At 43.3% G+C, this 23,363-nt stretch overlaps 1 protein-coding gene across 1 annotated transcript; it reads left to right on the top strand.

Moving 5' to 3' along the window:
• The first annotated feature begins 12,016 nt into the window (after nt 1–12,016).
• Nucleotides 12,017–23,012, top strand: LSM12 (LSM12 homolog). The gene is made up of 5 exons (XM_063300868.1): nt 12,017–12,327; nt 14,176–14,309; nt 16,432–16,541; nt 20,017–20,143; nt 20,954–23,012. The coding sequence occupies exons 1-5, from the start codon at nt 12,207–12,209 to the stop codon at nt 21,044–21,046; spliced, it is 585 nt and encodes a 194-aa protein (XP_063156938.1). The 5' UTR covers nt 12,017–12,206; the 3' UTR covers nt 21,047–23,012.
• The last annotated feature ends 351 nt before the right edge of the window (nt 23,013–23,363 follow it).

The raw sequence follows: 23,363 nt of genomic DNA, 5'->3' as shown, positions 1-23,363 counted from the left end.
TTCCCTCCTGTTATCGCTCCCTGCTTTTCACTTCTTTCACAGAATCAGAGAGTTGGAAAAAACTATTTAGGCCAGAAGTAGGCACTCAATAATCCCTTATTATTGGACATGTTTCCAATGGATGCTGTATAGTTAAGCAATGATCAGAGTGCCATAAATTGTATACTCCTGATTCAGGCCATTGAGTCCAATCCTTTCCACTGTGCTGGAACCCAAATTAAGATATCCCTGACTGATAGCTGCTCAGCCTTTGCTTGAACACATCCAGCAGAGAAGGATCCACCATCTTCCTGTGTAATCGTTCCCCTGTTGAACTATTTAAATAGAATCTCCCGTCCTATAAAGTATGATTTTATCACATTCTGCACTCTCAGATGAAAAATTATACATCCTGGCTATCTTCACTTTCAGAAACTTTCAGGTAATTGGAAGATGCAAGCATATGATGCCCTCCCCCAAATATATTATCTTGCTCTGATTTCCCTTTCTCTTAGCAAACAGCAGCTCCAGTAAAGATCTGCCAGATTGTGCTTCAAAGCATACCTCCTAAAGAGCAAACACCCAGAAATTAAGGTGGCTTTATTTCTGAATAAAGATTGGTTTGATTTATATTATGCTTTTTCTCAGGGACCCACAGCAGTTAAACCAGTTTTTCACAATATCAAATCACATTCTCCAAAGGCTCATATTTAAAGGGTTCAAGACTACACTGCACTAATGCTGTGGCACCAGAACATCTAATTCATTTATTCTCAGCACAAGCAACATCTACTGTATTTTAAGAAACTCATGGGATGTAATGAAAAAATAGTAAAATACTTGGAATGTAACCTAAGATTATCAGCATAGGTCTTCAGGAGAACTGTACTGCATGCAAGAATGGAGAAAATAGTTCTGTGAGCACAAGGGGAATCTTTATTTTTTTCTTTTGTTTAAAGCAAAGTTGGGCAAGCTGCAGCCCCAGAATCCTTAAGTGCATCCCCTCTGACTACACCTTCAAATTTTAGCACTGTAATAGCCAAAAAATTAGCAGCCCGGTTTACCAATCTGGCCACCCTTTAGATGCACTTCACATCACTTAAAAAAACCCACTCCCACCCACCCGCAGAAAATCCACTCACGCTTCCATGAGTGCAACTTGGATCATCTAATTTTCATCATCTCCCTGCTAACTGCAGTCCTCAGCCCTTCCCAAAATGTTGTGACCCCACCTCCACCACCAAAAGATTACTCTCTCCGTATTTAAAGCAAGCATATCCCTTACTCCCATCCAGGGATGTCTGCAGAGTATGGTAAAAAATGTCAAGATGACAGCTGTGACAGTATGACCAAAGCAGCCATCTTTTTTTACCACACCATGTGGTGCCTCTGTTTCCATCATGGAGTTCCACAAATAATTCAGAGAATCCTAAGCTAGCAATACAAGCCAAAAGGAAAACATGCACAAACATGAACTAAATCACACAAACATTAATTGAAATGGGAAAAAGAACTATATGGTGCAGGAATAATACCAGTAGTTTAATATGGTTGGAGTCTATATTAAGCATTATGTTTAAAAGAATTTTTTTAAAACATTACTTTTTCTCCTTTCTATCCCAAAGATGTCCAAAGTGGCTAACAACAGGGGAAAAAATACCTTTCTTTCATTTTTAGTTTTTTAAAATCCAATCAACTGAAATATAGAACGATCAGATTATAAGGAATCTACATATAAAACAGCCTGCAGAAACCAAGAGTCTTAAAAGAGGCAAATGGCAATGAGAGAAATAAAATCATCCCAGTGAAAGATGGGCATAGAAAAAGTCAGTTTATTAAATGCTCTGGAGATGATTTTTAGTTAGAATACAGAATACTTCTTGAGTGCTGCCAAGAAGGAAATCCCATTCTAAAATTGGGTCTGGAAACAGTATAGTAGCCTTTTCTAATTTGGTAGCCTGTAAATGTGTAAATATCCATTATCCCCAGCCAGCATGGCTTTATGGAATCCAATCACAAATCAGCCAATCGCATGTTAGCTTAGCGTCATACGTTAAGCCAGTTAGGGTGGTGAGTTTAATTTCAGTACGCTGTGTGGACTGGAAATTTGGGTTACTCGAGCAAACCACGATTAAATCCTCCAAGAAGCATGACACCCTCCCTCAAGGATGGCTTTAATGTGAAGGTCGGAAAACCCACAAGGCTTTGTGATTTTCCCAAATAAATTCAGCTTTTAGAAGAAGTTGAAAAAAAAATGCAGAATGGCACACCTAAAGCATCAAAGTTCAAGGGCAACATTCACACCAGCAACTTCCTGATTCTTCTAGTGCTAACAGTACACCAGCGCAGTGGTTTCCGGTCCCCAGAAGCCCTAATGTGGCAACGCTGAAAAGTCTGAATTAGCCCCTCTCCTCCCCAAACTAGTTCAGGAATTTCTGGGAAGAAGAGAAAAGAGACGTCTTGAGGACAACGCAACGTAATACCACAAGGCGCAATGGGACACGCGTAGGCTAGATTTACCATCCTTCTTTCTTAAGGATATGAAACGCGATGCTAGAAAATTTTCATATGCTGACTCAACGTAGGTTGTATTACCTCCCATAAGGGCACAACAATATATACTAAACAGAGTTTTAAAACTGTATTTTAAGCATCTTAATATTAGAAGGAAGCATTCACCAGCTACTCTTTTCGGCTCCTTTTCCATATTCCCCAAGATTGATTTCTAAAAGCTCTCTCTTCCTTTATCTTTCCTTTCTCTGAATTTTGTCTGCTTTCTTTCACCATCGCCCTTTCGACTACTTTCGCTCCCGTTACCTGCAGTTGCCGGCTTCTGCCTGTTCGCTTCATTGAATGGCCAAACTACATTTCCCAGAAGTCCTAGAGATACGGACAGATCAGTATCCGGCTTGATTACCGGGTGAACCAAGGGACATTCATCAGAATTCTCGTAAACTTGAAGTTGCAGTTTTGACTATTTTACTAGATAACCTCTAACGTTGTTGGTTAGACCGATTTATGTGTATGATACATGGCACGAAACTCTTTGCTGACGTATGGTGATCGTCTGATTTTTGCAGCCCCAAGATTTTAAAATAGACGAGTCTCAGCCAAGACCTTAAAATATTACTCCATTTTAACGGACTAGAATGTTTGTTAGGATATAATTTTTGATGTTCGGAGCCCTTCTCTCCGTTTCTCACCATCCTTTTTTTATTGCCTCATTCATTCATATTCATACACACACACACACACACACCTACCTGTAAAGTTAGAAAAAGACATCCCCCACCCCCCAAAAAGGGCACTCAAAAGTATCAGGAGTTATTAAAGAATTTCCCTATGGGGAGAGATTACAGTACGTTGCTTGGAGCTTTACGATGTATGTAGAAAAACGATGCTAAGGAGTCATGAAATGTGGTATATAAAATTATACAGAATATAAAGAAACTGGATTATTTTCTCTTCTATGAAGATAAAAGCTGTAATGAAACTAAATGGTGGGAGATTCAGGAAAGCTAAAATGAACTATTTCTTCAAACAGCGCATAGCTGAACCTGAAATTCAATCCTAGAAGACATACTAAAGGCCACCAATTTGGATGATTTAAAAAAAAAGATCAGACAAATCTAATGATAAAACTTTGGAAGACTACATGTCACATGTTGCATTTATATCACATACTGAATAACAAACTGGCTAATTGCATTTTAAGCCTAACATGTCATGTGACCCCAGATTGTATGATTATTCTGTATTTTAGTGTGATGTGCAAACCCAGAAAATTGGATTAAATAAACCATTGCCCAGCATGTCATGTGAAGATAATCCTGATGGCTTTCCATTCCATTGTTTTTAATATCTGAGGCAGCATTACTTTCAATTCCTGATGCTGGGAATTAGAAACAGGAACAGGTAGATGGATTCTTTGGTCATGGGTTAGATCCAGTAGGACTCCTCTTATATTCTTCAGTGTTTCACCTTCATATTTACTTATGTGTCACTGTTTTATCACACAAAACAGTGTGATATCACTGTTTTGATATCACAAAAATGTGATACATTGTGACTGTTCTCAAGCGTATTTCCCAGAGTTAGCATTTGATGCAGAGAAATTATATTTTCAAATGCTTTAATATTTTGTTCTGAAGTAATACATTGCCTCCCTCCTCTGTCCCCCTCTAAGTAGCATAGATTGTGTATAAAGTATTTGTGGGTTTCTTATGACAATGACCTCATATAAAATTCTTACTTGCATTTATTTCTGCTTCTTCAGTAGCTGACCGCAATAGTGATTCCAAGGACTTGTTTTAAGGAGTAAAAATCTGCTGGACATTGTTAAGACTTTACATTTTCTTCAGAAACACCCATATAATTCCATGAACAATTTATTTGAATCCCTTGTCTTTCACCTTTGCAAGGCTGACCACTGATGCCATGTAATGGTTGCCCAGCCCAAATACTCAGACTCACAAGAGGTTGCTAAATGAAATCTGATTTATTAGGGAACTTAGGACAAATACAGAGACAGCTGAGAATGACAGAAAGCGCGCCAAATACAAACTTAAACCCTTCGTTGCACACATAACCCCGCCCCCCTCCCAGCAGAGCCGCCCGTCCCAGGTGCTGGCAACGGTCAGATCTTCTAGCCTGGGAAAGTAACCTTGAACACAGAAGATAACCGAAATACATTCCAAAATCACAGCCAAGAGATAAACCCCTCCCAACAGGAACCATCCTCCCGTCAAAGATGAAACACGCATCCCTCTAATGACATGCGAAACGTTACGATGTATCGAACACATTGAAACGGCGAACATGACATACCGCCTCCCCAAAAACAACCTTAAGGACCCGGTTTAGAGGGGTAGGCAAAATGGAAGCGGGCAACCAGGGTAGGCGAAGCCACGTCATAAGCCGCGACCCATTCCGGATGAGGGAAATGCTTCCAATGAACTAAATACTGTAGAGTATTGCAAAGGCGTCTAGAATCTAAAATTTCTTTAACTTCAAAGTGTTGTTGACCGTCAATCATGATGGGGGTTGGAGGTGGAGGCTGATCATGCCATCGGTCAGAACGAATACTTGGTTTGAGCAGGCTGCAATGAAAAACAGGATGTAAGCGTTTAAGGTTATGTGGCAAATCAAGCTTAAAAGTCACAGGGTTAATTTGAGCGGTAATGGGGAAAGGACCCACAAACTTAGGTGCCAACTTCTTTGAAGGTTGCGAGGACTTAATGAACTTAGTTGATAAATAGACCAGGTCACCGACTTGAAAAGCAGAGTGAGGGGCACGTTTCTGGTCAGCATAGTGTTTGTAATCTGATTGTGCGTCAGCCAATGCCTGTTGAATCACCGGCCAGGACTCTGCTAGTTGTGTGGACCAATCCCCCGGCGAGGTCGGTCCGACAGAGGGTTGTGGTAGATCCGGGATGGGCACAAACTCCTTGCCATGTGCAATACGAAATGGGGTTTGACCGGTGCTTTGATGAACGGCATTGTTGTAGGCAACTTCAGCAAAAGGGAGGAGGTCCACCCAGTTGTCCTGCTGATAATTCACAAAAGCCCGAAGGTATTGCTCCAGCGTTGAATTTAAAGCCTCTGTGGCCCTGTCCGTCTGCGGATGCCACGCTGTGGACAGGGCTTGCTTAGTTCCCAAAAGTTTGAGGAACACCCACCAGAATTGCGAGGTGAACTGTGTGCCCCTGTCCGAAATCAAGCGTGACGGACATCCGTGTAGCCGGTACATGTGTACTAAGAAAAGGCGGGCCAACTGGCGTGCGGAAGGAACTGACACGCATGGGATGAAATGGGCTTGTTTCGAGAAATAGTCTTTGACAACCCAAATCACTGTTTTGCGCTGGCTGGGTGGTAACTCTACAATAAAGTCCATGGAAATCTCATCCCAAGGGCAAGCTGGGCTAGCCACAGGTTGCAGGAGTCCCTGAGGTTTACCTCCTTTGCGCTTTGACATAGCGCAGACAGAACAGGAGGCGATATACTCCTTTACATCCTTGCGCAAGGTGGGCCACCAGAACTGCCGCCGGACAAGGTGCGAAGTTTTTACGAAACCAAAGTGTCCCGCCACCTTGTCATCATGTGCACGGAGCAACACGTCTTTTCGCAACTTCTCAGGGACATAGAGACGGTTAGATTTCCAAGCAAACCCCCGGTCAAATGTAACACTGACTTTGTTTGCAAGCAACCAAGTATCAGTTTTTAACTCCTTTAGAAACTTTTGTTGCAACTGGGAAGGAATTGACAAAGCGCTCGGCGGTCCGGAGTCCGCAGCGGCTGGCTGCTGTGCCCGTGTTTGGCTACGCGTCACGGCCTGCATACCCAGTTGTGGCGTTGTCCACAGAGTGGTGACCACTTCGGGCGCTGCGCAAGAGTCCTGGGGTTGCCGTGACAACGCGTCAGCCAGGAAATTCTTTTTCCCCGGAATAAACTTCAATTGAAAATTAAATCGATTGAAGAACTAAGCCCAACGGACTTGTTTCGGGCTCAATTTGCGGGGGGTGCTGAGGGCTTCTAAGTTCTTATGGTCAGTCCACACCTCGAAAGGGTGATTCGCCCCCTCTAATAAATGCCGCCAAGATTCCAAAGCGGCTTTTACTGCGAATGCCTCCTTCTCCCACACATGCCAACGCCTCTCCGTCTCTGAGAACTTGCGGGACAGGTAGGCACATGGTTTGAGGCACCCTGCCCCATTAGCTTGCATCAATAATGCCCCAATGGAATAATCAGAGGCATCAGCCTGAACCACAAAAGGTTTGGAGGGGTCAGGGTGTTGTAAGATTGGCTCTTTGGTAAAAGACGCCTTTAACTGCTCGAGCGTGCCTGACAGGCCGGCGTCCACCGCAGCAGCGCCCCTGGATTCTTTACTCTTCGAGTATCCCCCGGTCCTTTGGTTCGAAGTAATTCCGTTAGTGGCAAGGCAATTTCAGCAAGCCCCCTTATGAATAATCTGTAGTAATTACTGAACCCCAGGAAACTTTGAAGTTGCCTGCGGGTGCGGGGTCTTTCCTAATCCACGACAGCCTGGACCTTGGCAGGATCCATTTCAATGCCCTTATCTGAAATTCTATACCCCAAATAATCAATTTGTGTCTGGTGAAAGGCACATTTGGACAGTTTGGCATACAATTCAGCTTTCCTGAGCTTGCAAAGCACTTGTTTAACCAAGGATACATGTTCCTCCATAGTTTCAGTATAAATCAATACATCATCCAAATACACCAATACCCCTTTAAACAGATGTTCATGGAGTACCTCATGGATCAATTGCATAAACACCCCAGGGGCCCCAGCCAGACCAAAAGGCAAAACCTTATACTGGAATGCACCCAATGGGCAATTGAATGCTGTTTTCCACTCATCACCCTCTTGATTCTTACACGGTAATAGGCTTCTCTCAAGTCCAGTTTGGAGAAGATTTTTCCTTTGGCCAGATGAGACAACATGTCTTTGATCAAAGGCAAAGGATATTTATTGGAAATTGAGACTGCATTTAGCCCCCGGAAATCGGTACAGAGTCTTAATGTCCCATCCTTCTTTGGGCGAAAGAGGACCGGTGCCCCCACCGGCGAGTTGGCTGGCTCGATAAACCCACGAGCCAAGTTTTTGTCCACAAAGTCCCTAAGCAAAGTTAATTCCTTTTGCGTCATGGAGTAGATTTTTGGCTTAGGTAATTGGGTGTTGGGCACCAGCTCAATGGCACAGTCCATTTTCCGATGAGGGGGCAGTTGATCTGCTTCCTTTTCTCCAAACACATCAGCAAACATCTGGTAGTCCACCGGCAGGCCCTCCAGAGGAGGGGCCGGGCAATGCGGAGTCGCAGCTGCTGCTACCCCCACCACCTCCTCTGGGGAATCCCTCCCCTCCGGTGCTTGATAGAATCCGTCCTTAAAGGTGATAATCTGATAAACCCAGTTTATTTGGGGATTTTGCTGGACCAACCAGGGCACTCCCAAAACCACCAGGGGACCCCCCACCGGAGCCACCACAAATGACAACCCCTCCCGATGGCTGCCCAACTGTAAAGCCACTAGCCCCGTGAAATGGGTGACCGGTTTGCCACCTGCCATGGACCCATCCAACTGCGTAAAGGCAATGGGTCGTTGCAAGGGGAATGTGGGTAGCTCCAGGGCCGCTACCACATCGGGGTGCATCAAACACCTGGAACACCCCAAATCAATCATGGCCCACACTTCTATGGTCTTGGATCGGGAGCCCAACTTTAACTTCACCGTGAGAATGCGGTAACTGCCACTCACCGATGTAGCTCGCGCCCTTCTTCCACCACCTGCCCTGCGGTGCCCTTTAAAGCAGGTGGCTGCCGTTTCCCGCCGGCTGCAATAATTCCGGTTCCCCCTCGTCTTCGTAGAACGGCATGCTGTCTCCCTCACTTTTGGCCACCGCTGCTTTCATTTTCCTCGGCAGGGAAGGGGACTTCGCCGTCGACTTCCCGGGTCGTTCCTCACCCTTTGCCTTTGGCCACGCCGCCGCTCGATGTCCCTCTTTGCCACATCGCAGACACTGCCCCTTCGCATACCGCCTCTCTCTCTCCTCTTCCCAGGATCTTTGCCCGGGTCGTCCCCCGGTACTCAGCGGGCGACTACGTTTCACCTCTCACCCCGACTTCGCTGTTCTCCGCTGGGCAAATACCTCGTGTGCGTGTTCAGCTCTCCCAGCAAGCTGGATCCACTCGTACAAACTGTATGGGTCGTCCCATCCTAAGGACCAGTGCAGCACTTCTGTATTCAGGCCATCTTTGAACAGTTCGATGATGGTGGCTTGAGACCAGTCGTCCACCTTTCCTGCCAGCGCCTTGAACTCCAGCGCGTAATCAGCCACCGATCTCGACCCTTGCTTGAGGTCCTTCAGGGCACGCTTCGCCCTCTCCTTTGCCAAGGGATCCTCAAAGTGCTGCCTTAGAGCCCAGAGGAACTCGTTGAATTTCTCCAGTTCGGGCGCTTCCGACTGGCACATCTGTACATACCAGTCTGCCGCCCTCCCTTTCAGCTTGGTAGCAATGGTGATGATCTTCGCTTTTTCCGAACGAAAAAGCGACCCCCACTCCTCCATGTATGCCTTGGCATTGGTTAGGAAAAATGAGAGTTTTGCCGGATCCCCATCGAATTTGATGGGGAAGTCCCTCAACCCGCCCGACGGGCTGCGCCCTCCCACTGAGGGTTCGGTGGGTTCTACTTCCCTGGCCGGTCGCCGCTCGGGAGCGGGTGGCGACCTTACAGGCGGCGATGCTACTTCCACTCGGACAGCCTGGTCCCCTTCCCGCGGACGTGCCGCCCTTCTCCGCTCCGGGGACTGCCCATGGGACGAAGGGGTCGAATGCCGTTGGCTTGACCCCTCCCGTGTTTCCTTCAACGAACTCAGGTCCAGACTCATCTGTTTCAGGATCATTTCCAATGAGTCCATTTTTGACTCTAACACTCGGATACGGTCTGGAGTAGGAGAACCCTCTTTCGGCGGCACCTGGATCACCATAGGGGACAACGGGTACCTCTGCCTCCAGGATGGGCCTCCCACCACCGAGACGTCCCCCCGAGTTTCATCCCAAGTGACCAGTTCGCCCGGGGTGGTTACGGTGGTTTCCGGCGCGGTTTTTATGCCTCCTGCTTCGCCCTCTGACCCAGAACTCGCCTCTTCTAGGATCGCTGAGAGCTCCCCCAGTTGGGGAGCTCTATCGGGGCGCATCACGGTCGAGTCCGGCTCCCCTTCACTCAACTCCTCACTTTCCAGTAGCATGATGTCAGGTTCAGTCATCGCTAGCACTCTCCCTCACAGGGTCGGACAAACTTGCCTTCTCCTGGAAAGGGGCCAGCGGAATTTTGAGTTTTAAGATTCTCAGCTTTATGTAATGGTTGCCCAGCCCAAATACTCAGACTCACAAGAGGTTGCTAAATGAAATCTGATTTATTAGGGAACTTAGGACAAATACAGAGAAAGCTGAGAATGACAGAAAGCGCGCCAAATACAAACTTAAACCCTTCGTTGCACATGTAACCCTGCCCCCCTCCCAGCAGAGCCGCCCGTCCCAAGTGCTGGCAACGGTCAGATCTTCTAGCCTGGGAAAGTAACCTTGAACACAGAAGATAACCCAAATACATTCCAAAATCACAGCCAAGAGATAAACCCCTCCCAACAGGAACCATCCTCCCGTCAAAGATGAAACACGCATCCCTCTAATGACATGCGAAACGTTACGATGTATCAAACACATTGAAACGGCGAACATGACATGCCAGCTTTGCACCCATTTTCATCAAGGCTACCATATTTGGACTGCAAAAATCTGGCCAACAACTAGCAAGCAGCAAACAGATACAGGAAACATTAATCCCTCTGAACTGTTGAGTCCAAGATACAGTAGCCCCACTTTTATAAAAAGCCAGAAATTAAGATTAATGTATGCTCCCAAATCTTTTGTCCAAAATAGTGATTCAATTTTCAGAAAAAATGTGATCACTTATTATCCATATTTCTACAAATTCTGCATATGCTTTGTATTCAATGATTTTCTAATGTGTTTAGGACTGCAATTATAGCAGCACTCTATTTTATCCATATGTATTCAGGTTGAAATCTACTGAATTGCAACGGATCCTTTAAAATAGATGCCTGTCACTGTCTCCCTTCCTTTTAAAAAGAAATATTTTTGAAACTAAGCAGGACTATCTGAAAGTTTGATTAGACACATGGTTTTCTTTTGCAAAAAAGATGAGTAAGTTCTATCCACAATAGACTTTTCTATTATAATTTCATGTATAATAGAATATTATAAACATGGAACTCTTAATTTGAACCAGTTTAGTCCATCTATGGAACTCAGTAAAAGGAGGCCTGAATATAAACACAATTAACAGTTTTGCAAGTATAGAAATTTCCAGAGAATAGCCATGCTAGTCTTTGCAGCAAAAACACTGAGTTGATTACAGCTTAGAGAGTATCAGGTGTATGGCATAAATTTCCATGAACTGCATTCTACTTCTTTGGACACCCGTGAGCTGTCCAAAAACCTCGGTATAATAAATTAGTTACTCTTTCGAATGCCACAGGAATCTTGCTATCTATCCGAATATATGTCTATCTGACACCGAGACAGATTGAAAATCCCAAGTGTTGAGCTAGCACACCGAAAGCCACAGTGGTATAGGGCTTAAAGGGACTGGAGGTTCGAGTCCACCTTTAGGGACCGGATGATTTGGGGCCAGGCGCTATTTCGCAGCCCAACACGACTGTCGTAGGGAAAGGCTGACATCTTAAACTCCTGGAGGAAAGACAGGCTATTCCACTGATGAATAAACAATACACGATCCTAACTCTTTTTCATCTGAACTAAACGCAGTTCGATTTATTCCCCCCAAATAGCGTTTACCATTGCATCCTAAGGGGCGGTGCATTTTTGACCGTAAGATACTAGCCTCTGTAAATTTTCCGAGAGTTCGTCCTCCACTTCAGACTTCGCAGCCCACCGGAGGTAGCTTTTTTGCGGGTTAAATTTACTCTCGAACAGGTTATCTGCAGTCTTACAAATGAAATGCAAGCGTGCTTGCTCAGAAACAACCTCTGCTACGCAGTCAATGAAACTCTATTCAGCGGGCTTAGGATCGTAGCCGCAACGCATCCCCTCGTAGTACGGCTGAAGTTCTACGCTCATTCACTGAGAACAAGTTCAAGCAAACCCTAGCCAGGTTTGTTTCAGGGAAAATCTGCATAAAATCCCAGCACGAACTCCCTCAACCCCCAGGAGATACGCCGGCTCAGGATCATCCTATTGACTTCCAGACCCCGCCCATTTCCCGGCGCCCCGCCCCCTTTTAACCGGCCTCTGCTCCTCGTAGCGTTCTTTCCGAACGTTGGCAGGGGATCCTCGCCCCTCCCTAAGAAGGAACCGCCGAACAGCCAGCCAACCGCTTCTCGCTTTGCGAGGTGACATCACGTGCGTGCGTGGGTGCGGGAGGGGCTGACGTACAGGCGGGGCGCCGTCGCCTTGGCCACTCCTCGTCCTTTTTTTTTCCGCCTAGGCTGAAGGAGCCAGGCGGCTAAAAGGGAAGAGGCGAGCGCACCGGGCCCGGCTTGGCGCGCCGGGATCGGTTTCGGCGCTCCCTTTTCCCGCGCCTTCCCTTCTGCCACCTCGGCGAAGGCTGCAGAGGTGCAGCGGGGGCGCGAAGGGTGCCGCCGCTGCGGCCTGGGCCTGAAACAAGATGGCGGCCCCGGGCGAGTACTTCAGTGTGGGCAGCCAGGTGTCGTGCCGGACTTGCCAGGAGCAGCGGCTGCAAGGCGAGGTGGTGGCTTTTGATTACCCCAGCAAGATGCTGGCGCTCAGTATCCTGACTGGAAGAGGGGAAAGGGCAGGGGAGAGCCCCGGTAGGGCGAGGGGACGCCGGCACAGGCCCTGCGAGGGGGCTGTATGGGAAGGGGACACGTGAGCTCGCTCAGCTCGATCCCCCTTCGGCGGTTTGAGGGGCTGTGACAGATTTGGGAAGGCTGGGGCTGTTGCTGGAGTGAGTTCTACATCAAAGACTCCGGATACCTACGAGCGTGGTTTTGGGGATGGGGGCCTAATTTTGAAAGAGGAGAGTCGACTGAAGGCTATCTCGGTACTGTTTGAGCCAGGCAGTTACTGTTTGAGCCAGAGGTGAACCTGTACAGGATGGAGGGTGAGGGAGAGCCATTAGGTTGACTTGGTTAAGGAAGGGGAAGTTGTGGGAAAATGAATGGAATGCTAATGGATGGATAAGAGGTGAAAACTGAAGCCCAGAAAGTGCTTTCCGGCATTGTAATAGGGCAGCCTGGAAGAAAAATTGGGGGATATGTTAATATGTAGTTTATGGAGATAGAGTGCAGGGAAGCTGCTTTGAGGAGCAGATATGGAGACTGGTGCAGAATTTTTTTGAGAGTGAAGCTTAAACCTGGGGAGGGTTGGAGGTAGCGTTGGCTGGTAGAAAAGCATCTGAGCTTGACTTATGAATAACTCACAGAAAATGTGTATCACTTGACTTCTCAACACTTGATGGCTAGTAATCTAAATGTATGAATAGTTCTGTTTGAAAAGCATTATATGCAAGTCAAATATGGAAGTTTGTTTATTTGCTGTTTGTTTTAATTGCTTTCGATGTAGCTATTATCAAGTGATAAGTGTGTGTATATGTAAATCCTTCCTGAGATTATTTGGTTTGGGATATCTATCAACTACTTATTGTTATGTGAACTGAAATGCAATTAGAACTGGAAAAAGATTTGTGGCAAAAGAGAAAAGTGTGTTGGGGAAGTCTTCAATAGTTATCTTTTATAACTGCTATGGATCTTCACTGAGCACATTCAGGTAGTCATGGCCTGGGCCATAGTTCCTGCATTGAGGAAGAACTCAGAGAAGCTGAATTTGAGTGATGTGGAGAGGTTAATAGACCATTTCAGTGTGATGTACATTCATAGCAATTGAAAGGCAAGACGCCAGGCTTGGGATAATATGTCCCAGCAATGCAATGGTCTGTCTGGCTTCTTCACCTTGGCAATAAGTGGAGCATAGCTGGTATGGCAGCAGAAAACATTTTTCTTGTTTATTAGGATGCCATAGTGAATCTCTATGGATTCATGGAGATATGAAAGGATAACTCCACACCTTCTCTGCCTCCCAAGTGCACACTTCATTTCAACCTGTATGGCTTTAAAAGGGTGAACTACTGTAAACAAATTCATGGAGGATAAGGACTATCCATGGTGCTGTAAAGTAGCAGCACAAGATGCTATTGCAGTCCTGTGGTGGGAGGCTGAAGAAGTAAATCTTTGATCTGATCCTGAAAGGTTGTTGGGTTTTTTTTTTAAATTAGTGACAACGAAATTAGTGTTCTGGGTGACTTGACAGCAGCCTCATGGATGTATACAAACAGTCCACAGAGATTTTGTGTGCCCTTACAGCAGTTTTACGGTGGGACTGATTCAGCTACTAAGAGAATGATGGTTGGGTTAGGTGGGGCTTGGTTTAGTTAGCACCTGTTGCTCGATATTTTAAGTGAACCAATCCTGTGTTGCTGACTTACTCACAACTATTCTCCAGAGGCAATCCTGATTATATTGGATGTACCGTAAATATAAATTCTTCCTTCCTAGAGGCGTATCATTTTCTGAGCTGCTGTACAACTTTTGTATGTTTCCTTAATGTTTTTCCCCCAGAATGCCCTTCCTCAAGTGGTAAACCTAACCATGCAGATATCTTGCTTATAAATTTACAGTATGTATCAGAAGTGAACATAATTAATGACCGTACAGAAACACCCCCACCTTTAGCTTCACTCAATGTTAGCAAGGTAAGAATCTTTTGTGAAGGTGGGTTTTCAAATCAGTGAAAATATTGGAGCTACATTCACAAACTGTTCACACCATAAATTGTTTCTTGTTTAATTTCAGTTGGCTTTTAAGCTGCATCTTGATGTTCTTAACCCTGTCTTTTCAGTAGCAACACTATGAACAGTTTTCAAGCTAATATTTTTTCTGGTAATTTACTTGTTCAATATTGCCTAATCCAGGAATTCTCAAACTCTGGTACTTTGGTCTTATAATGATGAATGAATTTGTGAAACCCTTCTCATGAATAGATCAAACGATTTCATTTGGGTTTTGGTTGAGCAAGAAATAAATATGCTACTATATGTTTCATTATATTTCCTTGACTTTTATCAGCACTACTGGTCAACTTTAGCTTTTCTCTTGCCACCCAACAAAAATATTTTCATTTTGAAAGGCTGGAAGTTTAAAATAACATAAAAATACTGAACTTTGCTAACATGTACACTTCTAGAGACACCCCAAAGGTTATTAATACACTACTACATTGGAAGTCGTAAGCCTGCAGAAGTTCACTTGCCAGTCACACTGATAGACAGTTTAACCATCTTTCAAAACTCACTGAACAGTTTGCTGCCCATTCTTACTGTGCAAGCCAGCTGCAGTCTTGGCCAGGCAAAGTGGGAGCAACTTTTGACAGAACATGTGTTTTGTGTGCACGTGTCTAATCACCTTTAAAATAATTGTCCAACTCTCTTCTTCTAAGTTTCTCATTACCCCAAATCAGGAATCCTTAACTCATAATAATTTTCAGGGCAACATAAAGTACCATAGCCATTGCTTTAAAGAATGCATTCTTAATCTTGAGAGTAGTTTACTGTTCAACTGTATCTCATTTCCCTGATGTATTTTAGTTGGACAAAGCAGCCTTCCCTCAATGTTGTATATGATTATAGGCTATAGAGGACTGGATGGGAGAATGTTAGATTCAAGAAAGATGGCTTGCCTTGTTGTTTATGACTGGAATGAGGTTATCTGTCCCTATCAAGGGCAGTGGGTCAGCTGTTCATTTATCCTTCCCCCCCCTTTTTTACCTAAAAGACTGCCCAAGTTACTGATTTTAAGGCTCTTCCTTTTCCCATAGGGAATCTAACTTCTGATTGTCTGGAGTTGGTAGTGATTATATAGATACAAACATTTTGTAGGAGTAATGGGAGTGAGAAATCTAGCGGTCAGAAGTTCCTCATTTTCTACGTGTTACATGTGAGATTTGGAAGGCTGAATAATACACATTTCAGTGTATATACTAAAAGAGTCAAGTAATCTGGCTTTGCATTGGAAGTGCAATTGAATGGGTTGCAAGCATACAGCAGTATTTACAATCATACCAAGTGGGTATTGCATATTGCAGAAATATTTACCACTACTGTATAAGGTCAATTTACTGCCTTTCAGAGTTTTGGTTATGGTAGTGCAATTTTGCTAAATGGGTATGCCTAGAGAAATATAGCTCTCTTATATGTCTTTTGGGACTAATATTCCCAATTAAGTAGCTGGTTCATCAATCAGAGCCTTCATTGGCACTTGTTAATTGAGTGAAATAATATGGAGGCTTGTTGGTGTTGTTTGGTAGCCACATTTTAGTTCTTGCCACAGAAATAAAAGAAATGGATTTAGTTATGGAAAACTACAGTCCCAGATCTCTTTCCCATGAATAAAGCTGTAGGTGGAACATTTTCTACATTTCTTCTAGACCAGTGTTTCTCAAACTTGGCAACCTTAACATGTATGGACTTCATTTCCCAGAATTCCCCAGCCAGCACGTTGAAGTCCACACATCTTAAAGTTGCTAAGTTTCAGAAACACTGGTCTAGACTGAGTTTTGGATATTAGGTTGGATTATGTCAGCCTGTACTTTGTTTTCCTCTCACTTTTCCCCCTCCTCCCCTTTAATTTTCTTAAAAATACCTCTTTGCTTCCATATTTTAAAATTCTCTGTGTTTTACATTGTTTGGAGATTTTTTTCACCTAGCTTAACTTCATGAGATGGGATTTGTCCCATCTTGGTCATTTAAACACTGTCTTCCTGCAAATAAAATTCCATTTGAAGATTAAGGTTACTGCATCTCTCATGCACCTTTACAGCTTGCAAACAAAGCACGGATGGAGAAGGAAGAAAAGCTGAGCCAGGCGTATGCAATTAGTGCTGGGGTCTCTTTGGAAGGACAGCAACTATTCCAGACTATACACAAGACGTAAGTAGTAGGAATTTATGCAGATAGAATGGCACTAGTAGGTAATCTGTAAGTAGAAATTGCTGTGAAGTACATTTATCCCTCCCAGGCACTGTGATCCCAGCAAGTGCAAGTGGACATTAATTTGATTTTTCTTTCAGTTTGCTTGAAAACCAGGAGCTTGAAAGTAAAACTGAAAATTTTGCCCACTTTTTGTGATTGAAGTTGAATATGCTAGGTGGGTTATTCTAAGACCAAATAACTTGGATTATTATGGTGGCTTTTTGGTAGAAAATGATACATGATTATTTGCTGCAGAACATATATTGGTGGTGTGAATTTTGCTTCATGAAGGTTTTACTTCCTCATTTTTATCTAGCAAACTTGTTTTATGTGACTTCACACAAGTCACTTCACCAGAAAAATCCCACTGTATATTCCAATTACTTTTTGAGATGCAACAGTACTTCCAAAGGGTTTAAATTTATTCAATAATGAAAATAAAAATGGTATTGAAACTACTTTATTGTGAAGGGGACACAGATGCTCATTAAAAGAACCAGCTTACAGTTAAAAATACCTATTACACTCTTCCTCATTCATTACATGATTCTAACTTATATCCCCATACCAAAAAAGGGAAACACTAAAGAATGTTCAAACTATCGAACAGTGGCACTCATTTCACATGCCAGTAAGGTAATGCTCAAGATCCTGCAAGGTAGACTTCAGCAATTCATGGAGCGAGAATTGCCAGATGTACAAGCTGGGTTTAGAAAAGGCAGAGGAACTAGGGACCAAACTGCCAATATCCGCTGGATAATGGAAAAAGCCAGGGAGTTTCAGAAAAACATCTATTTCTGTTTTATTGACTATTCTAAAGCTTTTGACTGTGTGGACCATAACAAATTGTGGCAAGTTCTTAGCGGTATGGGGATACCAAGTCATCTTGTCTGCCTCCTGAAGAATCTGTATAACGACCAAGTAGCAACAGTAAGAACAGACCACGGAACAACGGACTAGTTTAAGATAAAGTACAGCAGGGCTGTATACTCTCACCCTACCTATTCAACTTGTATGCAGAACACATCATGCAACATGCTGGGCTTGAGGAATCCAAGGCTGGAGTTAAAATTGCTGGAAGAAACATTAAGAATCTCAGATATGCAGATGATACCACTTTGATGGCTGAAAGCGAAGAGGAACTGAGGAGCCTTATGATGAAGGTGAAAGAAGAAAGTGCAAAAGCTGGCTTGCAGCTAAACCTCAAAAAAACCAAGATTATGGCAACCAGCTTGATTGACAACTGGCAAATAGAGGGAGAAAATGTAGAAGCAGTGAAAGACTTTGTATTTCTAGGTGCGAAGATTACTGCAGATGCTGACTGCAGTCAGGAAATCAGAAGACGCTTAATCCTTGGGAGAAGAGCAATGACCAATCTCGATAAAATAGTTAAGAGCAGAGACATCACACTGACAACAAAGGTCCGCATAGTTAAAGCAATGGTGTTCCCCATAGTAACATATGGCTGTGAGAGCTGGACCATAAGGAAGGCTGAGAGAAGGATGATAGATGCTTTTGAACTGTGGTGTTGGAGGAAAATTCTGAGAGTGCCTTGGACTGCGAGAAGATCAAACCAGTCCATCCTCCAGGAAATAAAGCCAGACTACTCACTTGAGGGAATGATATTAAAGGCAAAACTGAAATACTTTGGCCACATAATGAGAAGACAGGACAGCCTGGAGAAGGTGCTGATGCTAGGGAGAGTGGAGGGCAAAAGGAAGAGGGGCCGACCAAGGGCAAGATGGATAGATGATATTCTAGAGGTGATGGATTCGTCCCTGGGGGAGCTGGGGGTGTTGACGACTGACAGGAAGCTCTGGCGTGGGCTGGTCCATGAAGTCACGAAGAGTCGGAAGTGACTAAACGAAGAAACAACAACAAAGTTAAATCTGGTATTTGCAAGTCTAAAGACATTTTGAGTAAAACAGTGCAACAACATTCAAATATCATGCTAAGCCATTATGTGATTGGTTTGTTTGATTTTTGATTTAACACTATGTGTGAAGTAAGTCCTTGTGGTGTATGATTTATGTCTTAGATATATGTACTTATTTAATTATCAAATTTTTATCACCGCCCATCTCCCCCACACGGGGGACCCTGGGCGGTTCACAATAAAAACAATTAAAATTTCAATAAAATCATAAATACAACCATTAATCAGTCAGCATAAAATGCAATAAAATCCAAGCCATGGTGGATCTAATTCAAACCATAAGGGCATAAAACCGGTCCCTGCAGAACTAGGGAATCAACCAGCCCCAGGAATGGCTCTTCCCCTCCCTATTCCAGGCAAGGCGACAAAACCAGGTCTTCAGCTGTTTTCTGAAGTCCAGGAGGGAGGGGGCTAACCTTTTAAATCATGTTTTATTGACTAAACCATAATTTAGCATGATATGTGAATCTCTACAATTACAAAATTCAGCATGTACTGATGTTTAGTTGATTGAAAAAGAGGTTAATTTAAATTGAATGTTCTGGACTGACAAAAATTAAATTTAACTGGCTTTTTTGTAAGATTATATACTTCAAAACACTCAGGGTAAATTCATAGTTATGAGAAACTAGTATAGGATTCCGATTTTTATCCCCCCATTATGAAATGACATTTCTGCTCATCCTTTCCTTTTTTGTCTAACATCGGAAGCTTATTACTTAGCTGAAAGATGTTTGCATAGTTTATTTCAAGTAAATTACTAACCTTTGTTGTGAAAAATATGTTCATTCAGTTGAATGCTAATGATACTGAAAATGGCATGCATCTTCGCACATTTATAGAAGATGAGGACCAAGAATTCTACATTCAAATAATATGGACACAGAGCTTCTAAATAAGCAGGAGTCAAAGTTGACTATTGGACCTTCCATTAGCCTTCTAAAACTAATGTCATGTTTTCAAGAGTTGCTTGCAAGATGGGCGGTGCAGAGATATGAGAAATAAATAAAATGTAGTCAGAAAATTACTTTGGAGGATTTGATGCAAATGGAGGATATGTCATTGCTCTTGTCCATTGGACATAGCACCTGCTACTGCTCTTAGTCTGCCTTGGTGCTACAGACAATTAAAGAAAATTACAAACTTCTAATCTGACAAGGCTGATTAGATTGTTTGCTGTATTAACCACTCTTCCATTTGCAAAACCCTTTCCTTATTTCTCTGGCTTTATTACATCTGCTCATCAAGAATTGTCAGTTGCAGCTTTTCTTTTTTAGCTTTCTTATAAGTTCTGACATGCTCAGGGGCCCACTTTCTATGGTGAGTCCATGCTGAAATTGCTGTGTAACGTTCAGGAGTACTAGTTCTTGGGCTAAAGAGGAAGCCATTGGACAGATGGTCAGAAGAACAAACAGCACTCTCCTGTTCCCTTTTCCCATTGCAACTCTATGCATTTTCATTAGTGAAACCAATGAATTTTCTCTGTGCTTCCTCCAGTATTAAAGATTGTAAATGGCAAGAGAAGAATATAGTCGTGATGGAAGAAGTTGTCATTGCCCCTCCATACCAGGTGGAAAACTGTAAAGGCAAAGAGGGGAGCGCCCTAAGTCATGTACGCAAAATAGTAAGTATAAAAAGACCAGAGGGCTGTCAGGGAAGAGAGAAGATGGGGTTCATAAAACAGCTGCACAAGCAAGGTTGACCTTGATCATACAGGTTCAAAAGTGAACTTGACCTGAATTCACACATCTTGCTCAGCCATTGTATGACTTGTTTTGATTTTGGCAGTGTGAGCCCAGCCACTGTAATCCATAAATACTTGTTTATACTTACTATAATCTGTGAACTCAAACAATTGTGGTTGATTCAATAACAATACTTTAACAGACTATGACCATGCAATGTATGAATGTAGCTCTCATATGAGCCTCAAGCAGTAACTGGTTTTTTTAAAAATTAAATATCTGATCAAACAAGAGGCAAGTTAAAACCCGGTTGATTAAAGTGATAATCGTATCTGTAGTATAGAATGGAACTTCACAATGCTACAATAGTGAGAAATGGTGAGAAATCTCTGTCCCATCTGAAGTTTTATATGGGGACACGTTATGTATGCTAAAGAATGTAATGCTAGTATGCAATCCCTTGACACAATTTTCACAATGTTCTTTAATATTTGTAGTGGCACACAGACATTCTGTGTATTAAGGTAAATACCTTGTTCTTTTGTTTGGGTGTTGTGTTTTCTTTAAAGAAAAAGAAATCTTGACTGCGTTACAATTCATCAGTGACCCTCAATTTCAAACTGTGCTGTAAATCATCTTGTTGCAATCAACATTTCCAACCTCACGAGCCCCTACTTTCCATGAACATACCCACAGTCCCACTGTCTAAGATAAGTGCTAACTTCCTTGCCTCCTTCTTCTCCATCCAGGTCGAGAAACATTTTAGAGATGTCGAAAGCCAAAAGGTGATGCAGCGTTCACAAGTCCAGCCAACACAGAAGGAAAGCGCCCTCTCATCCTGAGTCCCGCCTGCCCTTCCTGGTTGCGACAGATTGCTCCTGCGGGGGGTGGGGGTGGGGGGAAACCCTTCGAACACGCAGCAGCAGATGACACAGACTTCTTCAAAAGAGGTCAGGGGAGGGCAGGGGGGTTCCACTTCTATGTCGTGGCTACCCTGTAATGATGGGACCCACAGCTTCTGAACTTTAGACTTCAAAGACAAAAACAAGAGAATAATTTAAAAACTCATTCATTACTTGACTAACAGACTCTTTACTTTTTGCCCACCAGGTTTCCCCCCTAGAACAGTCAGCTGTCTTGTATTTGAGGTTTTTCTCCCTCCCAGATTTTTTTTTCTGCTTTACTGAAATCAATTCCATGCCACCCCTGTTCCTGCTGTATACTAGGAGAATTCAGCTCCCTAGTTGTCCTATTAAAAAGAAAAAAGAATAGAGGAAACAGAAAATAACGAGCTGACTGTGGCGATGTAATTGGGACTTTTCTGTGATTGGCGATCTCATTTTGGTTTTTGTTTGCACAGGGCAAGGCTTGAATTAGCCTTATTTTTCTTATCTCAAAATATATATATAATAAATATATATATATATATAAATATAAAATATCCTTTAAATATTTTTCTGCTTCTTGCAGTACTCAGAATTGGGATCATGGCAGAAAAAAAATCTCCATGCTTGTTAACAATCAAGCCTTCTGCAGCTGGCATTTTTAGATATAATTCAGAAGATCAGATGTCTGCTGAAGCTTGGGCTTCAATGGGCCACGCATCACTGAAAATGCATATTTAGGGTACAAGCTTCTCCCGCTTGGTCTCTCCACAAGTTTTATCTTGAACATTATGTTATATTGCCACAAACCTGAGCTCTGCTAATACCCCTGGATTAGAACTGCTAACCAACACTACAGATCATACTGTTGGACTCATTCTATCCTCAGAGGCATGAAAGCTAGATCTCATAGCTTCCTCTTGGTCATGTACTGTTCTGCTGACCGCAGCGAAGCACACCGGGACTTCCTGTAGGTAAAGGTTGCTTGGGAGAAACGAAGGAGGAACGATCTGTATATTGTCCGTAGTGACCCAGCTGAGGAGGGGCGTGAAGATTTGGGCTGAATTCACATAGGATTGTGCTTAGTCCTGCAGTGGCCTTTTGTCCATGGAAATAAAGCATCTGCATTGGCAGGATAATAGAACAGCCTCAGTGGGATTTTCCCCTGCAGCATAGCAAAAGCATCTTTCCAGTGGTGTATAGCTATGTCCATGGGCATCTGCAGAGGAGCAAAGAGAAGCAAACAGCACATGTGTTGTGCAAATGATGCACCTTGTGTACCTGTGTAAGATATCGGGATGCAAGTATATCATCTGTACGTCACATGACACATGTTTTGACATCATGGCTTATGGATAGTGCTGGCTGCATAACTCTTAAAAAGGACAGGTCACTTCAGCTTTTCTGTCCGAAGATGTTGGAGATCAGGCACAGTAGCTGTAGTTCTGGGGATCCAAACGTGATTCTTCTTTGAATGGAAATAGCCTCTCTCCTGGCAGGGAGTGCTGCAGGGTCACTTGGAGACACTGTCCAAAAAGTATTATTCTTGTCCGTAAGTCTACTGTACAGCTTTCAGCTAAATTGTTGAAATGTTCAGCATTTGTATGATTTGCTTCTCCTGGACTTGCTGCCCTCAGGGTCCTTCATAGGTATCCTTGGTTCGGAAATACGTTTTTGGCAGATATATGGGATACTAAGATAAACTTAACTGAGGATGGGGGTTGCTGTTGGGTTGTTTTGTTTTGGTTTTGGTTTTTTTTTTTTTGCTATGATCTCTTCTCCCCTTTCCCCTTTTTTGTTATTTTTAAACAAAAGGATGAAATTTTAAATAATTCAAGCCCTGCCTTTCAGAATGGAGGGATTTTTTTTTAGTATTGTCTAGCAAAACCAATAAAAACCCAGAATTTTTTTAACCATCAAACAAGCATTTGTGTTGGTGGGTTTCTGTCTTTAAAGGTGCAGGTAGAGGAAGGGGGAAGGAAGGATTCTACAGAGAATTGGAAAGTGACATACCATACTGCTTGTTGAATTGGAGGATACATGAGGATACACAGTTGCACGTTCTATGCAAACTGGCACGCCAGCTTGTGCACTCTGATATGTTCTGTTGGATGTGCCGATTTTACACATTTCTCTCTCACTTTATTTCCATGAATGAGTTATGTTGCTGGATACTTTTGTAAAATGTGTGAGTTAATATTTTTGATGGTTGCAAGACTGCAACTTCAATGTAATATGGACAGCAGAAAAGAAAAGGTCTATGATACAAACCCTA

Source organism: Candoia aspera, chromosome 4 (genome assembly GCF_035149785.1).
Source record: "Candoia aspera isolate rCanAsp1 chromosome 4, rCanAsp1.hap2, whole genome shotgun sequence".
Taxonomy (NCBI): domain Eukaryota; kingdom Metazoa; phylum Chordata; class Lepidosauria; order Squamata; family Boidae; genus Candoia; species Candoia aspera.
This window is presented reverse-complemented; position numbering and strand designations above follow the sequence as displayed.